This window comes from Platalea leucorodia (assembly GCF_965183815.1).
Source record: "Platalea leucorodia genome assembly, chromosome: 14".
Taxonomy (NCBI): Eukaryota; Metazoa; Chordata; class Aves; order Pelecaniformes; family Threskiornithidae; genus Platalea; species Platalea leucorodia.
Genome location: NC_138836.1, coordinates 6116189 through 6140293, shown reverse-complemented (window position 1 = coordinate 6140293; position 24105 = coordinate 6116189). Strand labels below are relative to the sequence as shown.

The 24105-nt window shown below is 51.4% G+C and overlaps 1 protein-coding gene across 6 annotated transcripts in view; it reads right to left on the bottom strand.

The window, feature by feature from the left end:
• Positions 1-24105, bottom strand: part of SLC39A11 (solute carrier family 39 member 11) — a 116855-nt gene that overhangs the window by 49985 nt on the left and 42765 nt on the right. For all 6 annotated transcript variants that reach the window (XM_082326882.1, XM_082326886.1, XM_082326887.1 and 3 more), the window contains exon 5: positions 19696-19840. In XM_082326882.1, the coding sequence (XP_082183008.1) occupies positions 19696-19840 (145 nt within the window). The remainder of the gene's footprint in view (positions 1-19695; positions 19841-24105) is intronic.

Sequence of the window (24105 nt, the reverse complement as noted above, 5' to 3'; positions counted from 1 at the left end):
GCAACCCCTCTTAGGCAGCCTGAGACCCATTTTAGTCTCGATTCAGCTGCAAACCTCCCCTTCCAGCCGTCCCCACGGCACGGAGCGGGGCTGGAGGGAGCCAGTACCCGCCGGCGGAGCATCCCTGCATCTCCTCCTTTCTCCATGCCGGAGCAAACACGCTCATGGGAACCTGGAACCTCCCTTAGCTGAAGATGCTGGAAGGAAAATCATTTACAGCTCCAAAATCCTCCTCCAACTTTTCCCCATTGATTTCCCCATCAAATTCTTGCAATAAGACTCTGCCTCACCAAGAAGGGATCCGGACCTGCCAGCGGCTGAGGGAGGGATCTCCGGGCTCTCACAGCAACGCGAGTCCCGCACCAGGGGCGCCGGGGTTTCTTCCTTCAGATTAGACTTGCAAGCGATGAATTTATGAAAATTCAATTATAAAAATTTGTCAGCTCCCATCTCTACAGTGTGGGAGAAGGGAAGGAGAGAGAGTGCCAAGCACAGATGCACAATAGACTTATTAAAATCTATGATTAACTGCCACTCTCTGGTTATTTGTAAAGGTTGTTTGGTGTTGATGCGCACGGGAACAAGGCAAAGAAAGAAAAGCATCAAATACTCTTACTTTGAAAGCCTCCACCCAGCGATGTCTGGCTTTCTCATCTGTTTCTATGATATCCATTCCAACCGCACCCCCTAAGCGCAGGTAGCAGCAAAGCAGCAGCCGCACGCGAGGCCGACGGCCGGCCCGGCTCCAGCAAACGTGCTGCCAAATTCCTCTCGGCTCCTCCGAGCCCCACACCACACACTGCTCTCGTTATTGCCAACACCTGCTTCATTTGCAGCTGGAAATCTGTATTATGCATTATAGCTGCTCTGTTAGAACGAGGAGAGCTGAGCAAGCTTGGTCTGACTCCTTGTCCGGGGGTGGGGTAGGGAAGAGAGAAGCATTTGCTAAAGAAAATGATAACACAAGTAGTTGACATCCCCTCCCAAGGTGCAGAAAATAATTGCATGTTAAATTCTCTCCCCTAATGGCTGAGATAAATCAAAATTACTTGGAAAATTTCTAAGATTCCCAAAGGCCCGATAGTCAATGCAAGCCTCTTACAGAAATGCTTGCCTGTGCAGCAAGCATGACGCTATTAATGTCTCTCACTCTGCAAACCCAAGCCCTTTCCCTGCTCCGCTCGTCTCCATAAACCTTCAATACTCCATTAACTTTAAGCAGATGTAACAAATGCTTCACGGCAGTTGGGCTTCATCCCTGTGGCACACGGGTCCCATCGGTGCTTCCACGCTGCAAAATCCACCCTGGACTCCACCTCTTGCTGCAACACGAAGGCATCGCCGCTCGCGTGCGGTGCCACGGCCGCGGCCAGACAGCGCAAGCATCTCCGTGGGTCTACAGAGACCCCGGGCAGGGGGGCAGAGGGAGGACCACCCCGGTACGGAGCATCCCTCCTTCGTCTGAAGGCTACAGAAGGCAGCCGGTACTGCCTGTGGGAGGGCAGGCAGCACCGTTCCCCAGCACACCCCTCCACACGTGGACCGGTGTGCACCATCCCCTTCTCCCCAGCCTCTCGTTTTCCTTCATTTTTTGACCATGAGGAAACCCCAGAAGAGAAACTGCAGCAAAATCAACAGCCACAGCCCTCGGGAAGCGGAGCCAGACACACGCACGCTCCCAGGGGCACCCACGCATCGCTCTGCATTACAACAGCGTGCTCTGCCTTCTGAGGACACCACCGTTCTCTTTCTTTATCTTCTTTTTTTTTTTTTTAAAGGCTTTTTTCAAGGATTACCGGCAGCACCTGGGTCTGAAGCCATCAGTCCAACTGCTCGCCCCAGCACTGAGTGCCCATCCCATAGTGCATACAAATAATCACATAGATCCCACACACGTAATCAAAGCTATTCCTCGCACATGCTGGCAGCGAGCGATGGGAGCTCATCCCCCTCCTAAACTTCTCTACATCCCTGTTTTCCTTGTCCTCCTTGTGCTGCTGCAGCAGGAATTTCAGGGAGCACAGAAGGGCCTCGATGCTAAAGAGCAGATGGGTGTTAGCAAGCATCTGCTCCCTGCCGCCGCACAGGCACGCTGCTCTTATCCAACACCTCCATAAGAGGTTTTAATTACTATAAGTAATTAAGCACAGCACCTCTTATGGGATAACTGCTATTCCCTTCGCAGACAGGTACGGGGAGAGGCAGCGAGTGCCGGAGGCTCTGAGCCAGGCAGAGGGGAGCAGGCGGGAGTCCCAGGTCGCACACCTCTGCTCTGATCAGCTCTGACAGCCCGGATCACAGAAGAGCTGAAAAAAAAAACTGCCAAGGGAAAAGGTTTTCTTTTAAGGAATGAGTCCTCTAAGCAGGGAAAATCCAGCTCCTGGAAAGTCTGCATGCAGAGAACAAAGCTGCTGAACACGGAGCTCCTCACAGTTGTCCAACTGTGGTCAAAATAAGGGTGTTTTTAAAAAAATAGCATTTATTTACTGTTAGCAAAAGCTCGGTCTACTCGAGCAGAGAGCGCAGGCTGCCCAGGCTCCAGGTGCCCAAGCAGAGCCCAGTGCCATCAACGCCGCCGCCATGCCGGGTGTTGTGGCAGGGACGGGAGCAGGACACCCGTGACACCCATTTGCACATTGCAGTGACTGCAGCCCCCGCCTGCTGGCATGATCTCACCCCTGCAGCCCCCTGTACATAACAAATTCATTTTCCAGTGTTTCTGGCAGATAAAAGAGGTCCCTGCATCTGCCCAGGCTTTCAGCAAGGAAGATAAATAGAGTGTCATGACTCACTGTCTATTAGGCACCTTCATTTATTCAAGCGTGCACAGGAGCTTTCATAAAAGGTTGTTTAATTCAGCATGACTGACTACCACTTGCTCTCAGACCCGTGATTATTGCCGGGATCCGTCTGAAGTTTGGAGTCAGGAGGACGCCGGAGCACGCCAGCCTGCCCTGCGCCGGCACCAGCCCCGCCGGGTCCCTCCTCCACCCCATTTCCAGAGAGCATCAGCTACCGAGCAAAGGGGAGCCTGACACCCAAACCCCAGCTCAAACATCACGTTGGTAACAACCCAGCCTGAAACCCAGCACGCTTCCAGCGCTCCCCCGCTGCTCCCTCGGGACCCAGGGCACCTCCTCCTTGCAACGCTCCCAGCTATTGCTCCGGAGCATCCTTGCTGGTGCTGCACCACTTCGCCTCCCTTCCCAGCCTCCCCCTACTTTGTAAGCACCACCTTTGTCCCCCCAAACCTCAGTCCTAATGCACAAACTTCTCCCTCGCTGCTCCAGCAATCCATCATCGAGTCTCACATGAAATTACTGCGCCAGCCCTCTGCATGCCATCATTTATCCACAGCGGCCTGAGAAACCACGTACAGGCAGACAGGCAATGCACGGATCTTTCTTGCTGCCCTGCTTTATCTCCTGCAACTGGTGATCCTTCAAGCTGCCATGTAATTCCTGCACCCGGGAAAGCTCCCATCATCCCAGAGAGCTGCCAGTGTGCATTTGGGTGCACTTCTGTATGGGAAAATGAATCTGTAATGCAGTTCTTCAATCAGAGGGAAAGGCGATAGAGAAATGTAATAAAGGGAAGGAACAGCACAGCTTGGCCAAAGTTGGCCCAGGCAAACCAGCCCTCTGGAAATTTCAATTGGAAGCATTAAGCCAGCACCTTATTCCTCCAGAGCCGCAGGGATTCACTCCTGCGGCCACCAAACCCCCATTCACAGCAATGTCGATGCCGTGGCAGCCTCTTCCATGAGGATGTGGAGGACGACGGCCATGGCACAGGCTTTGAAGCGGGGTCTGCCAGAGGAGAATCCTTCACTGCACCCGCTGTGCGAGGGGGGATGCTCAGGAGGGAGACCCCAGCCCTGGGAACCACCTGAACCCCATCACCGCACGCTCCTGCCCCAGAAATCATTGGGAAATCTCCCTGATAAGGCACGGGGCCTTGCGGTGAGCTGTGCCACCAAGGCTGCTTCCCGGTGAAGGACCAAAACCCGCGTGGCAGAGGTGACGTGGCATCAGCCAAGCACATGGTGGCAACCCGCAGTAAGGGCAAGGCCAAGGCGCTGCTCGCCCCTCGGGTGACACAGATTGCCTAATGTCAGAAAACAGGAGGAATGCCAAAAACCTCAGCGCTCGATGTTTGCGGTGTTTAAAGATTAATTTCTTGGGGAAGAGTGACAGCACGATGTTAAATGTAATTACATGCACCAGGTCCTTTTAAGCAAACTAATTCATACTAACTTCCAAGAGCTCTTTAAAGAGTTCCCAGTAGATAAAGTGCATCGCTGAATCATTTTATGCTGAAATTTTACACATTCGAGTTAATTTAATCACTTCAGAGGGCTGAGCTATGTTCGGATCTCTGATCCTTGGCAGGGAACTGCTTCTGATCTGAGCAAGATCAGATGCAGCAAATCTCTGAAGGAAGAAAAAAAAATAATCAATCTCATTACCTGCTTAAAAAGAAAACAGGAATTTTTATCAGGAGGTATTCTATCAGGGCTCAGATGATAATCTCAGAGCGACGGGGGAAGCTGGGAGGACGGGGCTCAGGCTGACGCTCCTCCAAGCAGCCCCAAGGCAGCCCGGCACGGCGGCACGCGACCACGGGCTCAGCGGAGCCGTCTGCTGCCGTCACCGTCCCCGTCCCCGCAGGGTCCCACCACCGCCCCGGCAGGCCCGGGCCCCACCTGCAAACAAGCCAACTCTGCCTCCCGCCCAAGGATGCTCTGGCTTCGTCTCCCCTCCGCGCACACCTGCATTTCAATCCACATCTCATTGCCACGTTATACCCCAGCCCGTCTTCCGAGGGCACTTCTCTCCTGCCTATGGTTTTTTTTTTTTATTTTCTTTAATAAGAGCTGAATGAAAGTATGGAAATCCACAGAGCAGAAGCTAAGGCCAGCCCAGTCTCCAGGAGCAGCTATTAGTACAAACACAACCCCACCGTAGCCACTGGCATCCCAGAGAGCAGAACACAACAGCGGTTATTGCCGTCTGCTTTTTACCACGACATCCCTTTACAGCGCTTTCAAGACGCCAAACTAGAGACAAGCAAGAATTGCTGCTCAATTCTGGCTCTCCGTTATTTCTCTTATTCTCTCACTCTAGCTTACCCATTATTCAAAGTCGCCTACTCCTCTTTTTTATTCAGAAAGGACACGGTGGCTTCGGCTAGAGAAATTCTCTTTGCAAATTAATTAAATTTGTTTGAAAATAAAAATCAGTGAATAAATGCATTAAAGCCCAGAGGTTTAACTAGAGCTGGAAGCAGCAGAATGGAGCTGTGCCTGTAATGACAGCCGAGCGACACTGCCGGCACCAAGACAGAGGCAGGAACTGCCCTGCTCCAAACCCAACGCTTCTCCAAGCAGCATCTTTCCCCAATTATCGCCTTGCTTTTGCAGATGAGGGGCAGGGGATACTTAAGAGAAACTACAAAGCAACAACTTATCAAATCCAGGGGTGCACAGGCCAGTTGCAGCCTCTGTAATGGTCTGAGTGAGGCCTCCCCCAAAAGGGAAGGGGGCTCCGGCCGCCCCTTGCCCTCCCTCACCCTCTCGGTGCCGTGGGGTCCGGTACCCATGGACCCCTCCGCGGCCGGGCACGCATCTCAGGGGACTCCACCGCCAGCCCCTGCCGAGCGGCTTTGGCGGGCTCTGGTGCTCGGGATGCCATCCTCCGCGCCTCTGCAGGGGGATTTACCCATCCGGAAAAGCAGGCAGGATCCGGCCTCCTCTCAGCCCCATCCCCTCGAGCTGCAGAGCCACGTACCAACCTCAGGCTGCCCCCAAGCTTAACGGGTGGCACCAGACATCGCCCTTTACACCGGTGAGCCGCAGACGGTGACGTTTCCCCAGTGCACGCCAGCTCCTCGCAAGACAGCTCCTAGAGTTTCCCAAGGCACAGGCTGCATTCGCTGTTCAGTGGCTTCACACATGCTCTGGGATAAAACCACATCTGGAGGGACACATCTGGGGTCCCCATCCTCATCCCCTGCTAGCCACAGCCCAGCACGAGGGAAAGGCACCGATCCCTCCGGATCTGTCACTGTCATGGCCGGGCAGACAGAACGGACACTTGGGAAAAGGGACTATTCTCATAATCTGAAAAATAAAGTGAATAAATAATCGATTTCTGAGGAAAATAAATAAAGTGCTCCTTTGTTCTCAGCAGCTCAGCCCTCGGACTTACAAAATCAATCCTGGCTCCCCCCAAAGGGACAAGCAAATTGGATTTTTGCCCACTCTCCTGGCAAAACCAGACCATCAGGCTGCTTTCAGGAGCACAATCCATCATCCCCCGCTCGCCCGCGCTGCGGAGACGGATGAGTTTCAGAGTGTGATATCCTGATGGTATCGCACGCACGCAAGCTACCCCCTTGATCCACAGAAACAAATTCCAGCAGAACGATAATATTTTTGCAAACAAAGCAGATGTCAAACGGATTGCGGGATGGAAAGAGGCCTGGCCGGCAGCCTGGAGAGGAGCAGCGCTGCCACGGCTGGCGTGGGGCTCGGGTGGTGGGACCCCCCGCGCCGTCCCTCCCATGGGACCTCCCTGCAGTCGCATCCCCTCCCCGAACCCCGCAGTGATGCCGGCACAGAGGGGTTGGATCCCAATGGCACCCACGGGCATGTTCCCACCCCAACGGCCGCTCCGTGACCAAGGGATGCTCATTAGCTGGTGTGTAACGAGCACCTGGGAAGGAGAGCAGGAGATTTCACTTCTCCCACTTCAGAGGAACCCATCCACTGCAGCAGGGCAATGCCCAAGGGGAAGAAAACAGATTTAAGCTGAGCCCTGCCAGAGGAGCAGGAGACACCTTCCCACGTTAACGAAAGGATCTCAGTGTTTTTCTTCTCTGTGACAGCACTACCTAGCCTACTATTAAATTTTTAATTTTCCTATTTTAGGGAGTCCTTCGGGTAAAACCAGAAAAGCAAAACCAGGGCTCAACTTGCAGCATTATGTTGTGAAACGGAGGATTCAGCAACAGCCTCAGCTGCAAGATGAGACTCTTCGCTTTGGGTCTGGGCTTTTTTCCTTCAGTACATTCTGATTTATGGATCTAGGATGAACGTCTCAGAAATGAAAACTCCTGTCTCTAGCAGAGTTTAAGTAGAGACAGGCCGCGTGGCTACAGCCTTCGGCTCCAGCCCAGCCACCCAGGACAGCCCAACTGGCACCAGGATTCCCTTGCGCTGACTCCAAGCCCTGCAGCAAGGACATGCTAATTTTCCAGGAGCCTGACCACATCTGCCCCCGCAGAGGGTTATCACACAGCCCCGGCCATGCAGAGCACAAAACTGTGCCCATCATCCTCCTCACCAGGCTCGAGCTCACTGCAGTCGGTAGGGACAGGGCAGAGGGGATGTTCTGGTGGGTCTCTGGTCCTCAACATTTAGAAGATCCAAGGGACCCCATCTCCTGGGGACTGCTCCCCGCTTGTATGGAGATCTGGAGCTGGGGGAGGGCAGCAAATACCTCTCAAAAATCAATTTCAAAAAAAAGGGATCTGAACCACCACTGGTGTTTATGACAGGAGGAGCTGGGTTCTTTTTTCTCTCCTTTGAATCCAAAGCAAATCGATCTCTCTCAGCCCGGGGTGGGAAGACGGGGATGACTCAGCCAGCAGAATGGCGCTAAGCTCTCCTTCCTCCACCGCGGCACAGGAATTCAGCTGGGAAGCACACACACATACATGAAAAAAAAAAAAAAATCCATTTCTTAGATTTTCCTCTAGTATTTCAATAAAGGATTATTTTAAACTGCCTTTATCTGCCTTTTCATGGAAAAGCCTTCAGCACTAAGTCTCCCAGGCAACTCCTGTTTCCAGTTGAAGGTATTCCTGATCCCTACACAGTGGGACCCCGATGCCTACGACACGCGGAGACACGGTGCCGGGGCCGGTGTTGCTCTCCCCAAAGACCAACCCCAGAAACAAACCAGCAAAAAAACCTGACAGTGCGTAAAATGACGGATGTTTCGCAGGGCTCTCGCACCCGGCAGCGATGCACCTTCCCAGGCACGGCCAACACCCCCGAGCCCGGTGCGGCTGCGACTCTGAGCAGGCCAAGGTCTCCTCTGAGGCTAATGAAATGTTAAGAGTCAAGTGTGTCAGCCACCTCGCCGTGCTCTGGGAAAGCTGCAGAGATCCACCTGGAAAAGGATGTGCAACTTCAAAAAAAAAAGTTATTCTACAAATTGCATCTTCCTAGGATGGGATACCGGGGGACAGTTCCCATTTGCACACTGGAGAGAGACTCCGGGGCAGAAAGAGCCTAACAAATATTTTACTGATTATTTTTAAATCTGAGCATCATCTGTGAATGTCGTAAACTCCTGCCGCCCACTTGCAGGGAAAGCACCATGCTTCAGCCTGCGGCCGGAGCCTCTCATATGAAGAGGAGAGCCACCCATTGGCAGTAAAATAAATAAATAAGCACCATTTTAATTATATGTAATTGGGAATTCAGTGCTATTTCGTACTGACTTTAAGGCGGTTCGCACCATCTGCTGCCACAGATACATCTCAGGGCTTTGAAGAGAATCAATCTCAGCTTTGCTTCCTCTCTCCGGATGCCCTTGGGGCTGGCGTTATCGTTGAGCAGCACGTGCCACGGAGGGCATCACCCGCTCGGCTCACACCCGGGAGGGCAAAACTGGGGCCCGGGGCAAGTACCCTGCTGTTAGGTAGAGACACACAGATGGCAATGAATATGCCTGAGCTTTAGGACTTGCAGATAACACAGTTTAAAAAATAGAGAGACTTAGTTTAAGCTTACAACAAATACAGATGAGAAACCACCAAGTCTTTAAGAAGAAAAAATAAAAGCCCTCTTTCTGCGGAGCTCCCAAGAAGCTGAGTGCCAAACCCCGCTGCCGCCTCCGTCCCTGCAGTGGCTGCGATGCCTTCACAGCCAGCAGCGGGTCCTGCCCTGCTCCCATCGGTCCCCACCACCCCAGCCCAGGCCCTGGTGACGGGGACGTTCGGGGGAGCGCGTTCTCGTCACACCTCCCTCGCAGGCAGCTGCCAGGCTTGGCTCCTGCTCTGGGTGCTGGGGCTGTTCCAGTCCCACCAACCCTCCTGCTTCCACAGCCTACTGAAAAATAAGAGAGAAAAAGCCCAGTTTGAGATCTCTGCTCATATGCTGCAGCTATTCTGCATCCAAACCCAGATGAAGTAACTCCCGGTGCAGCCTCCGAAGGGGAGGACAGCACCGCTTCTCCGGATCCTGCTCGAGCCAGGAACAGCCTATTTCTGTGCCGAGCAGCCAAGGGAAAAAACAACCACGAGCCCAACAATAACCCACCCGGCTAGGCTGAATGCTGTTTGCCTCCCAATATCGGGATGAAATAAAGCCCTCATTTACAACAGCCCACTGAGGGGGACGTTATGATGGACAGGATGTCTAAGCAGCTAACCCATTACACGGGCTCAGCTTGAAACCAAAAATCATTTCGGTCCAGTGGTGACTATGTGAAAGGCAGAAAGATCTCAGAAAGGCAGAAAGGCTCTCTAATTGGGGTTATTTATCCAGCACCTCTCCCGGCAGCCACGCAGACCAGGATCACTGGTGCATGGACTTGCCCCAGCCCAGGTGAGGGTCGCCCACCCAGCGCCACATCCCCCCTCCCCTTGTCCCAGCCACAAAGCACATTTTCAACCGGGTCCCCTGGGCATCGCTGAATGGCTTTGGGATGCAGCAGGCAGCATCAGGCAGATTGGAGGCAGGGCAGCTGCTTCAAAGCTATTCTCCCTTTCAAGAAAACAGGCAGATGAAGTGGGGGGATGCTCTACAGTTAGGGCTCCCTCCTTGGGAATGGCACCAGCAGGAGCTCCCTTTCTTTAGATGCTGAAAAATTCAAATTAAATACAGCCATTGCAAAAATTCAGGCACCAACAAAGCTTCAATCACAGCCGGTGTCTTACTGGGCAGCAGGGACTCGGCGCGAGGCAGGAGCCACAGGAGCACAGCCCTCATTACCTCTGCCCCTTGCAGAGCTTTTTCCTTCAAATATGTAAAAGTTGCTCTGTAACCATGCGGCATCTCCCATTCCAACCCTGGGCACCGTCTCTCCAGCTGGCCTGGGCTGGCAGGCCCCCGGCACTGGTCCCCAGGGAGCAGTTTGAACCCATGGTGACCCCAGTTCCAGGAGCAAAGGACCAGTTCCTGGCGCCCCTGGGTCTCCCAGTGCCCCTGGGTGGTGGCACAGAGCCAGAATCGGGGTGCACTGGGGGGAAATGCAGGCTGGGTTGGTTCGGGAAGAGGCAGAGCTGCGAGTGGGTGCACACACACCGCTGACAGGGGCAGGCATCGCCTTTCCCAGAGGCAGGCTCAGCACCACCATCCTGCACACCCATGGGCAGGAGCCATCCTCCCGTATCCCATGGGGAGTGGGGCAGAGAGGACCCCCGCCGGCTCCCCGCCGGCTAGGTGCCACCTCCCGGCACAGGGACCCCGGGAAGGCGCCTGCCTCTGCTGCGGAGCACCGCCGGCTATTTGCCATTTCACACAGCAGTGCATCCCTGCCGCCCAGCTGTCCTCTCGGGAGCCTGTCGGGATCTGCATGCACTGAAAAGAACATTGAAAACATTGATAGTGCTGAAGTCCCCCCGATGGCACCGAAGCCCGAGGTGCAGGAGGTGACGGCTGCGCCGCAGCAGCTCCGTGTTGTGCATAACCTGGCCGAGAGCAGAGGCTTCATCAAAACGTTATCTAAGCACTCCAGACGACCAACACTTGGCACATCTCTAAACATCTTTGTCCAAGGAGCAGCTCCATCCCACAGCACCCACCCAGCACCCACCAGCTCCGCACTGGTTTAAAGAGCAATTATAGCGTAAACCCACCAGCCCCCCTGATTTAAAGAGCAATTATAGCGTAAATGTGTCTTTTATCCAAACAATCAATACTCATATCTGGGAAAGCTTCCTTGCGGAGGGGGGTGGAATAAAACATTGATTTTCAGTGAAAAGGCATATTCCATCATCCTGTGCCATATACCACGTGGAAAAGGATAAAAGAGAGGCCTGGACATGAACAACCGTCTCAGGACACAGTGAACTGAAATGAAAATGTGTTGAAATTGAAATCAGATCGGAAAGAAATCAGCAGCACAAATCACACCAGAACCAGTGATTAGGGAAAACGAACCCGCTGCCTTCAGAAGGACAAAAGGTTCCCAACCCTCTGCTCCTGAGGAGGACAAGCGATTTACACTGGAGCCGAACTGGTGTGCAAGAGCAAAACCCACCGGGCACAGCCTCCTGCAGCAGCAGCGGTGCAGGAGACCTCACCGAGAGCTTCCAGCCACAACTCATCAGCTCCAAATCACAAACAAGATCAAAATCTTAATTTATCAATCTTTTTGGGGAGCAGGCTCAGTTCCACAAATGCATTTGAGCACCCAAACACCCACCAGCCAGGGCACGGGGTGCCAGCCCACCAATTTCTTGCCATCTCTCAGCAGCTCAGGAACAATTTGCGCAGCCTTGCAAAGACAGAAAGCTCTGCACAAGCGCTTCATGCTTTTAGGCAATAAAAATACGGTTCTCGGTGTTCCCCCGTGCTCCTCCTTGCACCCGGAGAACAGCTGCAGTTTCGCTGCGGAGGTTTGCGCTTGCTCAGAGCCGACCCGAAGCAGAGGCAGGATGCTCCCAGCACGCCCCAACCACCGCCGCGCGCCAGGCACAGGACGACAATTAAAAATCCCAAAGCAGCACAGGCTTTTACCTAAATAGATCCCTTGACGGCCACACTGCAGAGAAGAGAACACCTGAAAGCATGACCAGAACCACACAGCAAATTACCATATATATATATGGATATACACACACACACACACGTCTCCATAATGTGGTCAAACTGCTCTGCGCAGATCCACTTCAGTGCCCTCCCCTAACTCCGTCTGGGGATTGCTCCAATCCCTGGCCCATCCATTGCAAACCCCATTACATGCACCTTTACGCTCTTGAAGCCATGGTCAATCCCCGATGACACAGCTGGGTTATGGCTTTTTATATACGCTTCGTTATCCTTAAAATGTTTGTTTAGTTGGAATGTGGGGAATAGCCCTTTTTTTTTTTTTGATGCAGTTTATTCCCTTTCCTTCAAAGCAATGATGATGGCCTTCCTACACTTCATGGTACATGCCCTGGCATCACTCCTCGGCTAATATTGCTGCCGTAATGCAGAGTGACTGTTAGAGCTCCTGATTTTCATTTCACTCCTCCAAAGCATCCTTAGGGTGACTAAAAATTATTCCCATCCCCATTCAACTAAAGAACCATCGCTAGAAAATAAATGAATTACTGTGCTTATTGAATGAAGCCAAAACAACATCCACTCCAGAGGCAATGATACTGATTGTTAGTTCAGTTTAATAAACCTTGAAATTTAAGGGTTTCCTGAATGCAGCTGCAGTGGAGTGGTGTTTCTCCCAAGCTTCACTTGTGCTAATCCCCTTCCAGCCTGGAACTGGGCTGAGATGGGATTTCAGCCCTCCAGCCAGCTCCCAAGCCGCAGGACAACCACTCCATGAAGACACAGGTTTGATGCAACACACATCTCTGGAGATGTTCCTCAGGGCATGTTTCAATGCCCTGTTACTTTGCTAAGTCAGCAGAATTATTACTAGAGGACTAATGACAGCACCAGTGCCTCCCCCTGCACACACGCGTGCACACACTCGTCTGACCCCCGCAGCATCGCCGGCCCCCGAGCACCGCGCTGAAGCCATCGGAGCTGCCTGCATCAACAGGCTGAGGATGGAAATGAGTTTCTGAGTAACCTGTTTTATACAGCTGCAGAATTAAAAAGACTTAACAGATTGTCAGGTGTAGCCAGGAAATTAAAGCTCCTTGATAATATTGCAGAGAGTTAACAAGGCTCAATTTGGGAAATGACTCCTCTGATTAATGGCCATAAGCACCACAGAAAGCCTCTCTGCAACTTCCACGCTTGCCAGCAGAGCTGATTTCGGAGCATGGGTCCTAACCAGCATGTCACTCAACAGACTTTAATCTATGAGGCTTATTAACAAATCACCCTGAAATAAAAGGAGCGCAGAGTAGAGCAGCAAGCACACGTAGCACGATGCTACCTGCATCCCCGGCACCCACGGTCCTGCGGGCTGGGTGTGCAGGTCACGGTGCCAGCTGAGAAGGTCTCCCAAGGAGCTGCCCCTCCTGCACCACCACACACAGCAGGCATGAAGACACTTGCTCATCTGCCACCAAGCACTTCAGAAGAGGAACCCAGCTGCCTTTACAGACCTACCTAGCCCTCTTTGCTTGCTACCTTCATTTTTAGAGTCAAAAGACACAGCTAGATCCTACAGCAAACAGCTTCCAGTTCCCAGGTAGTGTCCGTCCCCTCTGCGCCCCATGCACAGCATGAGGCACTGCTGCACAGCGCACCCTCCATGGCAATACCTGCAGGGCACAACTCAACCCTCCAGCGATGCCACCAGCGCTGGTGTACACCGAATCCCTAGCAAGCTAATTTTGCGTTGTCCTCTTCCACTTGCACCGTCTCCCTTGGAAAGCTCAAGTGCCACCTGCAGGTCCCACTGAAGGGTCCTTGTCTTGAAAGGGAGATGATGGAAATAATGCTGTAGCTCTCCTGCAACTCTAATAGTTGAGCAGAATTAAACAGAAAAGCCTGTAGCTAGGCTAAGCCCTTCTGGCCACATTTCATTTAGGAGGACACTGGACGAAGCCCAGGGAAGAAGGATGCATTAACAAGAAGCCATGAAAGACAACACTTGCAAAGAACAGCAGGAAGCGGTACGAGATGCCAAGAGCACATTTCACAGGAGCAGATGTCGTCTGCGGAGAGGGACGTTGTTTCCTTTCGGCACGGCGCTTCTCCCTGTCCAAGCGGTCGTGAAAGCGGCAAATGTGGAGGCAGCTCATGCCTCTGAGGGCAGATAAAGCAGCTGTCCACGCTTGCCAGCAGCTCTCACGCTCATTACAGCGCTGTTCAACTGAGAATGAAGCAAAGGACAAAGCAACCAAATGTTATGCCAGGCTTATCCTGAGGAGCCGTTCCTCAAGTGCCCCCAACCTCTGACGGCCTTCCAACTCGAGACTTCTCCCTCCTCTTCAAAGGGTCTGACAACCTTCCAACTCCAACTCAAGATTTCTCCTCTTTTTCAAAGGGCAGCTGAACTCCTTTAAAGACCTACCGCTAACTGAAGAGTATCTTGGGAAAAAAAAAAAAAAAAAAAAATACCAAAACCCAACAAACAAACCCAAAAAACAAGCCACCCAAGGAATTTGGAAGTCATTTTGCCGGTGCTGCTGCAGCCTGGTTCTCCTCCTCCTCCCTCTTAGTAATAACGCAAGCACCATGATGTGTCAAAACAGGCTCTGCTCCCCCAGCAAGGTGGAAATGAGCAACCACAAACTGATGCAACACAAAGACCCCCATCTCGAGAGCCCTCGGAGATGGAGAAGGGCAGTCCTGACACAGCACAGGTCACCCAGAGCCAGGGCTCTCCCGGTAGGTCCCAGGTTGACATCTCCTCAGGGATCAGGCTGTTTGGAGTCGGAAATCCCAACAACTTACACCCAGAGCAGCCTGCTGAACTGAGTGGTTTATTTACTGCAGGCTGTGATAAGTGGAGGAGTGCAGAAGTGGGTCCTCTGCAAATATATCCAAAACATTTTTACGTGCGTCTCGGAAAGCAGAACAAAAGACGACATTTACGCCCAGTGACAGTGCTGACCAAGAGCAAAGGAGAACACACCACCAGGCTGCATTCAAGCCCATAAAGTCAAAATTCCTAATCCAAGGAGCAAGGCTGCGACCAGAATAACGGGGGTACAGACCTATGTGTGAAGAAGGCATTTCATCCGTTTATGAGGGATTATGTGCTCTGATTTTATTTATTTTTTTGAAGCTCTGCGTATATAAATTCACATTTAGTCATGACTATAAACACCAACCACAGAACCCAGCCTGACAAGGATGGTCAATAAACATTTGAAACACTCCAGAAAGGGGCATTAGGATGTTTTTAAATCAATACAGACATTGCCAGAGGTGTTCATCATCAAGACTGGCTATTAAAACTCAAAATGAATTGATGCCTTTTGAAAGCAGCAGTTTTCCGGACCAAGCACAGCATGAACATGTCAACGTTATTACAAATACAGTTGGAACCATCTAAAACTGGTGAACATCCCATTTTGCAGAAGGAGCCTCGCGTTATATAAGTTGCAATGACTTAAGGAACCTTTCAGATGCACACGCGAGGCTTCAGCTGAATATTACCCCAATGAATCACGACGGGTTTCGTGGCTGGAGAGGCTTTATATATCATCCCTCCTCCACGGCCTCTGCTTCTGCTCAGGGAAGGAGGGAACAAGGAGAAAATTTACAGGGTAAGTGTCAGCAAACCACTCATGCTCTTATGATGGAAACTGGCCATTTCTATGGAGTTTTCCCCTTGGCACCGGGAGACAACTGCAGATCAGGGCAGCCTGAAAAGCTGGGACAAAGCTGGGCTTTCTGAAACCAGCAGTAACAGAGCAAAAAGTGAATTTTCTGGCTGCAAGGACACAACCAGAGACAGAAGCAAGCCATACCCATACGCTGCCTGAAGCATCAGTATCAATCCCGCAACACAGCTCGCCCCCTCTCTTTGTATTGGTCCCTAAGGGGTTTCACCTCCTCTTTTATCTCCCCAGCTCCCTTCCTCCCTTTCATCAGAAGTTTACTACATCATTACAGGACTTGAACTGCCTGGGCACTGATGAAAGAGATGCTACGTGAGCAGGGTCTGCTTGTTCTGGTGTGCAGTCCACTCCAGCAGCCCTGGTACACGATAACTTCCTTTGAAGGGGAAAAATAAAGCAAAAATGGAAAAAAAAAAAAAAACGACAGCCTTAGGAAGGAGGTAGAAAATTAGAGCAGAGGCTGGGTGATGCTACCGAAATGGGCACAGCGGGTCTTGGGGCCGCACAGCAGGATGGACCCACGCCGGGTCTGGTGGTGCCCCCAGCCCACCCGCCTCCCCTGCTCCAGGGCTTCCCCAGCTGAAACACCGCCTAAGCCTCTGCGACATCGCAGCTGGTTTGATGCAGCAGCTCAAATTTAAGGAAAAAGATACAAATTCTATGTAATGAGGTTGCTCTACAATGCCCTCAAACCTCACGGCTCATTTAAGTAACAAGTTTAATGAAATTTCATTTCTTAAGTACACTATTTCAAACATCAGTATCTTTTTCCAATTACTAAACCCATCTGGATTTACTTACTGAACATCTATGCAGGAATGCCACAGTACCATTTCCTAAATCACACCCCACCAAAAGCCAATTAAGTCATTAAAACAAACCCTGATTCCCCTTAATAATATTAGTGACTTAACAGCGTTGACAGGACGATGCCAGAAGCACATCACATCCCCTTGGCATAAACGTCCGCGTGTCTAGGACGGACGATGAGCGAGCAGAGATGCTGCTGGTTAGCCAGGTACTTCAGTAGACATTTATTTGTGGCTTGGGTCAGCAGCCGGCTCAGAGACTAATACTCTTAACTCCCCAGGGCTGTGCCAACCACTGAGGATGCTCCCAGCTGAGCACCAAAATGATATTTGGTATTCTACTCCGAGCGCTTTACAGCCACGTTGCTGTGAACCCCTCAGCACACCTAGAAAGCATCTCCTCGGACATAAGATCTCCCACCTGCAATACGGTAGCGAGGATGTTAAAGCGAGAGCGGAGGAGGCTGATGGGGAACATCGTTGCCCTCCCACTCTGCTCCGTGATCTGATTTGGAGCGACATGAATCATTCGGCACCAGGACACGACAAAGAATCAACATGCCTCGCTGTTAAATATACAGTTTGTAGGAGCATGAGTCACAGCTCAGGTTTCAAGGTGCGATGCTGTATGTAAATCCTTTCTGAGAACTACCCAAGAACACTGCGCACGTAGCTATGATTTAAGCCTGGGGTCAAACCTGGCCTTCCAGTCCCACAGCCTGCGCTGACCCTGCCAAAACTACTTCCCCTGGTTTTAATGTCTGCAAACTCAAGCAGGCTGAGCTGCCCCGAGCCCTGGGGTGGCAGGGGGAGCTTTAGGGACCAGGGCAGCCCGGAGCCCCCGCGGCAGGGAGGGCACAGCCCGCCGGGTCCCTCCACGGCACCGGAGGGGACTTCACCTGCACCCAGAGGAATGAACAAACCCTCCTCAGCTTTATCCCAATCTGTTCCAAGGCAGGCAGAGAAATACAGATTACATCCCTTGCCTACCCAGATACATTAAAGACAAGGCTGGGTTCTCTTTTGTAGTAATTAAAGCCTAGTGATTATCCCACACGTCAAATACCAAGTCTAGACACAGACTTTTCACTGCAATTCATACCAAATCCACCCATACTCCATTTCACGTGGATACGTGTGCCTTACTTCACGCATCCACAAGGCAGCCAGCTGTTAGCAATCCCAGTAAAAATCTCATCTCGATTCAGCATCGATGCCTGTGATGGCATGGCAGCAGCGGGCTGGAGAGGAGCCGGAGGACGAGGGGAGCAGAGGAAAGCTGTGGAGGGAGAGAGGGGGCTCCCAGACCCGTCCGGATGGTACCGTGCTTCCTCACTCCCTACAAACAACTTGCAAGTGATGGGAAACCAAGGGATTTGGGATGCTGGGGAAGAACAGAGGCATCCCAAACACACTGCTGACTGGGGGGAAAAAAGCAGAATAAGAATTTTTTCTCCCAACAGAGGGGGTGAGGGATAGGTCCAACTATTGCATTTCATCCATCTGCCTTTCTATAGGTCTAAAAGAAATCTTCTCGCTTGCTTAGTGCGGCTACAAAGATCCCACCACCCAAGCGTGACCACGCAGTCGCTTCTGCTCCCAGCCTCTCACGCAGCCACGTTAAATACGCGTTTACATCTCTAACAGCAAAGACCTCAGATATGCAGGGCCCTGGAGAGCTGCATGTTTACACGTTCTCCAGCCATCTCCATACCAGCTCCCCTGCTCCTCACCACCATCCCCAGGCAGTAAAGACAACTGCAAAACAAGGCAGCGGTGTGCTTTGGGATTTTTTTTTTTGTTGTTTTCACAGCTTTAGCGATTCTAAAACATGTAAATATGAAGGAAAGGTCAATGATTCAACAGTGATTAAGTCTGAAATATTCCACTTAGTACCCATTAGACTTGGAAAATACCCGTTATGTTCCCAGAGCGTTCCCCAGAGCACAGCCAAGCAGTACCCAGAGCTGGGGAAAGCTGCTTTCTTGGAAGGCTTGAGGTATCTTGTGAAAATACAGAGTTCATTTCAGTAAGCAAAAGAAAAAAAAAAAATAGCAAGAGACAGTAAAAGAATTAACGTATTGTAGATTCTTAATACCATTTCCCCAGAGAGAGGAAAAACAACGAAGTCTAATGGAAATTTTCTATTCTCAAAACCATTTGCACTGTTATTGTTTGCAGCTAAAAGAAGATGAAAACATAAAACCCCAGCAGCTTAAGTTTCTGAAAATTGCAGGGCTGCCTACTTTTTTTTCTTGAAGAATAAAATTAAACTGCACCTGGGATGTAAAGTTTCCACCTTACAAAAATATCGAAAACCTTGGAACAGCCTTACAGCCTGCAGGGCGAGAGCAGTGTTCAAGCTTGCGCTTGCCTCAGGAGCCAAAAGACATCCAGGACCCAAAGCCCATTGAGTCTAGCACAAAACTTCCTTCCATCCCTTTGGAAGAACCCAAGCCGGTATTTCAATTCCTGAAAAATCCCATGGATTTGAAACGCTTTATGAAACATGCAATTAAGCAATGCAGTTAAATAACAGAGCCTGATTTAACAGGCTAGCGCTACTCTTTGCAAAAAGAAGGATCATTTCTTCATCTCAGTCTGCTCCCAATTGTACTCAAGATATTGTAAACGGCTGTTTCAGTTTCTCTCCAAGCAAGAAAAAGCAGAGGAGCAATAAGATTAATTCGCTAAATTACACTTTCTTTGTCTACTGAAAAGCTGCTGTTAAGTAGAGGAATAGAAAATTGTGTTGCCTCAGAGGACGTATCCCCAACCAGCCGGGTGTAAGGGTGACCACCACCCATCCCATCTACACACCCCGGACCTGGGGAAGCCTGATGAGGTTCCACCACCTTGACTAAAAGGTTCCTTCTTTAAAATCTATTTAAGGAGGAAATAGCTGCCAACAAGACATTTTATTCCACACTTCAGCAGCTACAATTCTATTACCCTCCAAAATAAGGAGTGACAGCACGACTACCCGTCCTAGTCTATAATTAGGGAGGGCCACCGAGGGACAGTGTCGCAGGGCACCTTCAACGTGGCATAACTTGGCAAGGGCAGGGCTAGTGCTCGCTGCGCCCACGCTGAAAATAAACTTATCTCAAGCTAAACCGATGACTTCATTTCCCTGGTGAATGAGATACCTAATTATCAATAATTCATAGGCACAGACAGACGTGCAAGTGGTTTTGAGAACTGAAGTAGAAACAGGAGTAATGATTCTTGGAATAAGAGCCAGCAGAGACACAGATCCAGACAGGGAAGAGAAGGTGCACTTTGCATGCACATGTCAAAACCAATCTAATTTCAATCACATACGTGACAGTCTAGGTGCCAGTTTAACAGGGGTATTTTCCCCGTACACTCTGCAGTTGGTATATGACAGGATGCTTGCCTGGATGGAGCCCAGCTCTACCTATCCGGATGGACAACTCGCTCTCGTAGTCCAGGTGATGGGCAGGTTCATGCTCATATTTTTCTTTCACCGCTCGTTGGTCACAGCTCAAGGCAAACGCTGCGTGGGGAGGCCCGCTGAAACCCTGCAAGGCAAGAGAGAAATTTAAGGTTTTTCCCACATCTCCCCATCAGCCTTCTCCCAGCCCCATCCTCGGGGAACGCTCTGGCATCCGTGTGGTTAGGAAGCCAATCGGGGCATGTGTCACAGCAGCTTCTCACAGCCGCATGGAGACGTGTCTTTTGGGTGAAGAGGTGCAATTCCATAAATGCAACTCCCTCCATAGTCAACCTGGAGGAGACCAGCAGACAAGGAGGGACATTCACTGCTGTCAGCACTGCCGAACCACTCACAGAGGGTCGCGCCGCTGGGTTGACCTCTGCAGATGTTTAGTTTGCAGTAGGGTGCCATTTCTTCAACGTGGATTGAGCTTGCAAGGGAAACAGTTTGTTCAAAATTGAACCCATTTGAGCATCAAATGAGACACTATGTTCACAACCACCCAGTGTTAGTTCACTGGGACTCATCCAGATGGCTCGATGAAACTTCAAACTCACTTGGAATATATTCCTACACCATTTGTAACCTCCAGAAAGCAGAGAGGGACAGCCAAAATCAATACCGTCCAGCTATGTGTAAAGTCTGCAGGGAATCAGAGCAGACGCCCCGCGGCAAGAGGGACTGCACTGCTCCCATGAGCGATTCCTGCCAACCCGGACACGGCTCGCAAAAACCAGACGCGACTCAAGGATGAGCCAGAGTCTTTATCTGCATCGGCCAAAAGAAAAACTGGCAGACACCGTTTCTGCCTTTCCCCCACAGTGCTAGACATGCAGCAGGAATGTCTGCGTCCCTGGGTGTCCCCGGGCTGCCCAAACCCACCCAGAGACGGCTACAAAACTGATAGGAAACACGGGGTTAGAGCCGCAACTGGACAGCCGAGAGAAGGGAACGTGTCCCACGGCAGAGGCTGCACGACCTGGTGTAACCAGCTCTACCCAAAACATGGGGAGCGGGACCCAGAGTGCCCAAATCCTTGCAGGGCTGGGAACCAGCCCCCGGGAGCATCCGCAAGGAAGGGTGTCCAGGCTGCACCCGGCGTCACCGGCTGGGAACACGGGTGTAGCTGTTGGGTTGATGGCAGCAGAATAAACGAACATACGCTGAACAGCCAGAGATGGTAATGAGAGACTTGATGGGTAAGGTCACATTAAACAAAAATAAAGGTTAAAGATGAATAACTAAATCGTCTAGGCTCCCATCATTTGCATAATATAGTCTGACCAGTACTATTAATACTAATCACATATTTGCTATCTGCTCTCTATTGCAGTTTAATCAGAGTGCTTTCACCTCCACTAACCCAACAATTACAAGATGCACCGATGAGGTGCTGGCGTTTAAATCCCCCTGGGAGAAGGGAGACCCACCCCACCCCACCGCGCGTGCCCACGGGAGACACCAGCAGCTCTGCACCTCACCTCACGAGCAGTAGCTGGAAGAGCAGGTAGAAATACAAGCATTTTCCAGCAAAACCTGGATGGTATGACATAGTGAGGAAAGAGGGGAACTACAGCATCGTGACCCTACTTGGATAAGGTGGGAAGAGACCAAGAATGGAAACTCATGGGCTCGCCCTGCTGCTGGCACCTTGGCAGCGTGGTCTCCCTATATCCAGGAGAGAGTCCAGTCCTACTGAAGCTAAAGGGGTTTTCACCTCTGGAAAGTGAGTAGCATCACTTTCTGGAAAACGCCACCCCGAGGAAAAGCAAGGATGGGAATTTGGAGCCGCAGAAGTCAAGTCTCAACTTTAAGCACGCAGGAAGAATTTGCAAGCGTTGCACGGGGCTCTCCAGCCTTGCTCCAGCCGCCGGCTGCCTCCCGCTTGCCATTGCTCTTGCTTCGGACCTTGAGAACGCCAGGTTTTACAGAGCTCTCCTTCCACATGGCTCCCACCAGCATTTTGTTAAATGAGCTACAAACACTGGAACAGCAGCTTTGTAGGCTTTATCACCACCAGATTTGTGGCTTCCCCCCAGCTCAAAGACAGCTGCTTCTCAACTGCAGCTTGTCCGCACAGGCAGGGAAGCAAGTCCAGGGCACGGCCAGAGCCCACAGGACTCCGCAAGTTACAATAACCCAACCAAGGGGAAAAGAAATCACTTGCACGAGCACGAGCAGGCGGGTAACATTCAGCATGTGCCCTCTATTCCCACTGCACAGCTACAGATAAAAACAAGCAAGGTCCTTGCAAGGTCAAGACCACTTGCCTCAAGGTCTGCAGTCCTGATGAGAAGCCTCCCACGGCTATTTTCTGTGCCACCGTTCCCAGCACATCAAACGCGTATCGACATGGTACCCGCGAATCTGCTTGCACTGAAATGGAGGCAAACTTGAAGATATCTCAGATGCTTATCGTGAGGTCAGGTCATCTCCCTGTCGGCAGGCGCAAATACGCAACACTGGCAATTTGAAAAAATATTAGTGACCTTCAGTAAAGCACACGATTTATTCCAACTGTGATTGCTCTGAGTCATTTCAGTCCGGTCCCTGCATGAGTCCCTTAATTGGAATGTGTCAGTGGGTTAAAAAAGCATTAGAAAGAGAAGAGGAAAGTCAACCCACATTAATTAGTTCATGACAGTAATTAGCGTTAACTGAAATAACCACGGGGGCTGATTATTTGAAAAAGCAAGACGCAATGAGAGACTTGGATGGGAAGATCTTGAAGGAAAACTATTCTGGGACACGGGAGTCCCCGCCGCACTCGTCTCTGTTCGCAGAGCTACAATGAAAAGGTCATTAGATTGTCGTGGCACCGCGTGCAAAAGCGGACAAGAAAAAAATAGGTATCTTTGCAGAGAGCAGAGAAGAACCCCACTCCACGCAGCACCCGCCTAGATGGGCAGATCCCGCTTTTGTTACCCAAAAGCTGCAGCAATCCCAAATTAATCTGTATGGAAATGTGCCCCTCTCCTGCTAGCACCCAGGTGACGCGGCCGTCACCCCAGTACCGATGGCATCGCCCTGGTATCGCAGGGCGAAGGGATGGGACGGGGAGGAGGTGGCAGCTGCTTGCTTTTAGATGAAGCGAGGGTTTCGGATTGCATCCTGCTGCCCAGCCAGCCTCTTGCACAAAGTTGCTAACTGAACCGAAGCCAACTTTAAAAAGAAATGAAGAGTGACACCTTTAAGAAATAATCTGCTCTTCTCCGCCTGACCAACGAAGGAGAATAAATTAATAAAGAAACAGCGATGACAAAAGCTGATGGTCTGGCTTTGGGTAGATCACTCGGTACCAAATCTGGAGGTGCCGCTTGTCGGGGAAGCTCGGTGACGCGGCGCTTCCCGTGCAATATCTTACCGGCTTTAACCCAGCACACGCCCTGGAACAGGCTCCGCAAAGCCACAGGAAACAAAGACCACAAGGCGTCAACTAACAGCAGAAAGCACCTCAACAGCGAACAGAAATAGAATAAGTTTTACTACCTTATTAAAAAAAATAATCTAAAATGTTCCTAACTTGTCCAGGAGCTAACACAGAGACAATAACAAGCCATGCTTTGATGGTGCCCAGAGGCTCCCATTTCACACTTATTAAGAGAGAGACGGTGATAACAGATCAGAGACCAGAAAGCAGCAAGAGAAAGAAAAGAGGGGTGGGGAGCAAGGAGAGGAAGGGAGATGCTGCACATCCCCAGCCCGGGTCAGTGGCTGCCCCGCGCACGGGGAGGGACGCGGCACGTCTCTGCGGCCCCCGGCGAGCTCACGGCGAGCTCTGGGCATCAGCCGCTCGCTCGGCTTCGCTGCTTCTGCACGTCTGCACAGAGGCCAACACCTCTGGGGATGGAGACAAAGGCTGTGCAGCAACAAAGCAGCGAGCACCCAGCTTTTCTGAGGCAGATACACAGATTTATGTTAAAAACATGAAATAGGATCGGATAGGAAGAGAGCTCCCTTAGAAAGCACTTAGTTATCAGAGCGCGCCCATTTGCACGTAAAACAACAGGTTGGTATTTTGTTATTTGAAACAACATAGCAAGGGCTCAACGCTCCTAAGTGACCTGCGCCAGCACAGCGCAGGTTGTGAATCCCTGTGCCAGCAGCGCTCGTTTGTAACCCACGGAGAGCCAAGGCAGGCATGAGCAATGGTGAGCCACCCCACGTCTCCCTCACCCTCCCTTGGCACCCTTCGGTTTCATCTCTTGAGACCTCGGCCGGTCATGCTGCTCCCAAAGTCCCCCGGAGGGGTGCTCGAGGACATCACCAGCACTCCCCGGGGAAGCTGGTGTCCCACGGGACACGCCAAGCCCCCGCGCAGCCCCGCTCCCCCGGAGCAGCCCCCTGCAC